General features: G+C 55.3%; 1 protein-coding gene across 1 annotated transcript in view; it reads right to left on the bottom strand.

Moving 5' to 3' along the window:
- Window positions 1-584, bottom strand: part of pklr (pyruvate kinase L/R) — a 9,878-nt gene continuing 9,294 nt past the window's right edge. The window contains exons 10-11 of the mRNA XM_008292235.1: window positions 394-508; window positions 1-317 (exon numbers count right to left, since the gene is read on the bottom strand). Of these exons, the coding sequence (XP_008290457.1) occupies window positions 211-317; window positions 394-508 (222 nt within the window). The 3' untranslated portion in view covers window positions 1-210. The remainder of the gene's footprint in view (window positions 318-393; window positions 509-584) is intronic.

The following is a 584-nucleotide window of genomic DNA, read 5'->3' as shown; positions in this document are numbered from 1 at the left end:
TGAGTTCAGATGCTGTTTAATGTAAAAACGACTGAAGAACAAGAGAACATGGACGGTTCAGGTTCTGCTGGCAGGGCGTCGTCGACCTTCACGTGACCTCCGTTTCCTGATAACATCTGAACCTTCTGCCGTCTGAGGGTTTAATTCAAGATGCTGCTTTCAGGGTTTCATCACCACGATAAGATCTAAAGAGCCGAGCGTCCTCCGGCGCTACGGGACGTTCACGGCCCTCATGATGTTGGTGTGGCCGGAGCCGGGGATCCATCCCGTCACCACGATCACCATGTCGCCCGACTTGAAGAAGCCTCGCGCTTTGCCTGTGGTGGTTCAGACACAGAGTGACTCGTCTGGTTTGTTACGTAAGAGCAGAGCAGAAGGAAGAGACAAACCCACCGATGTCCATCCCGAAGTTGACCCTCCCGTCCACGTCGTCGGCCCAGACGGGAGCAGGAAGAGGATGGAAGAGGACCGGGAACACTCCTCTGAGCAGCTGGGACTGCCGGGCCACCTGAGGAGCACCACAAACACTGAAAGGTGTCGGATGTAGTTCGGTGAAGCTCAAAAGCCCTGAACGGACCAGTCAG

The sequence above is a fragment of the Stegastes partitus genome, unplaced genomic scaffold (genome assembly GCF_000690725.1).
Source record: "Stegastes partitus isolate 25-593 unplaced genomic scaffold, Stegastes_partitus-1.0.2 Scaffold797, whole genome shotgun sequence".
Lineage (NCBI taxonomy): Eukaryota > Metazoa > Chordata > Actinopteri > Pomacentridae > Stegastes > Stegastes partitus.
The sequence above is the reverse complement of the archived record's forward strand: the minus strand, read 5'-3'. Positions and strand labels throughout refer to the sequence as shown.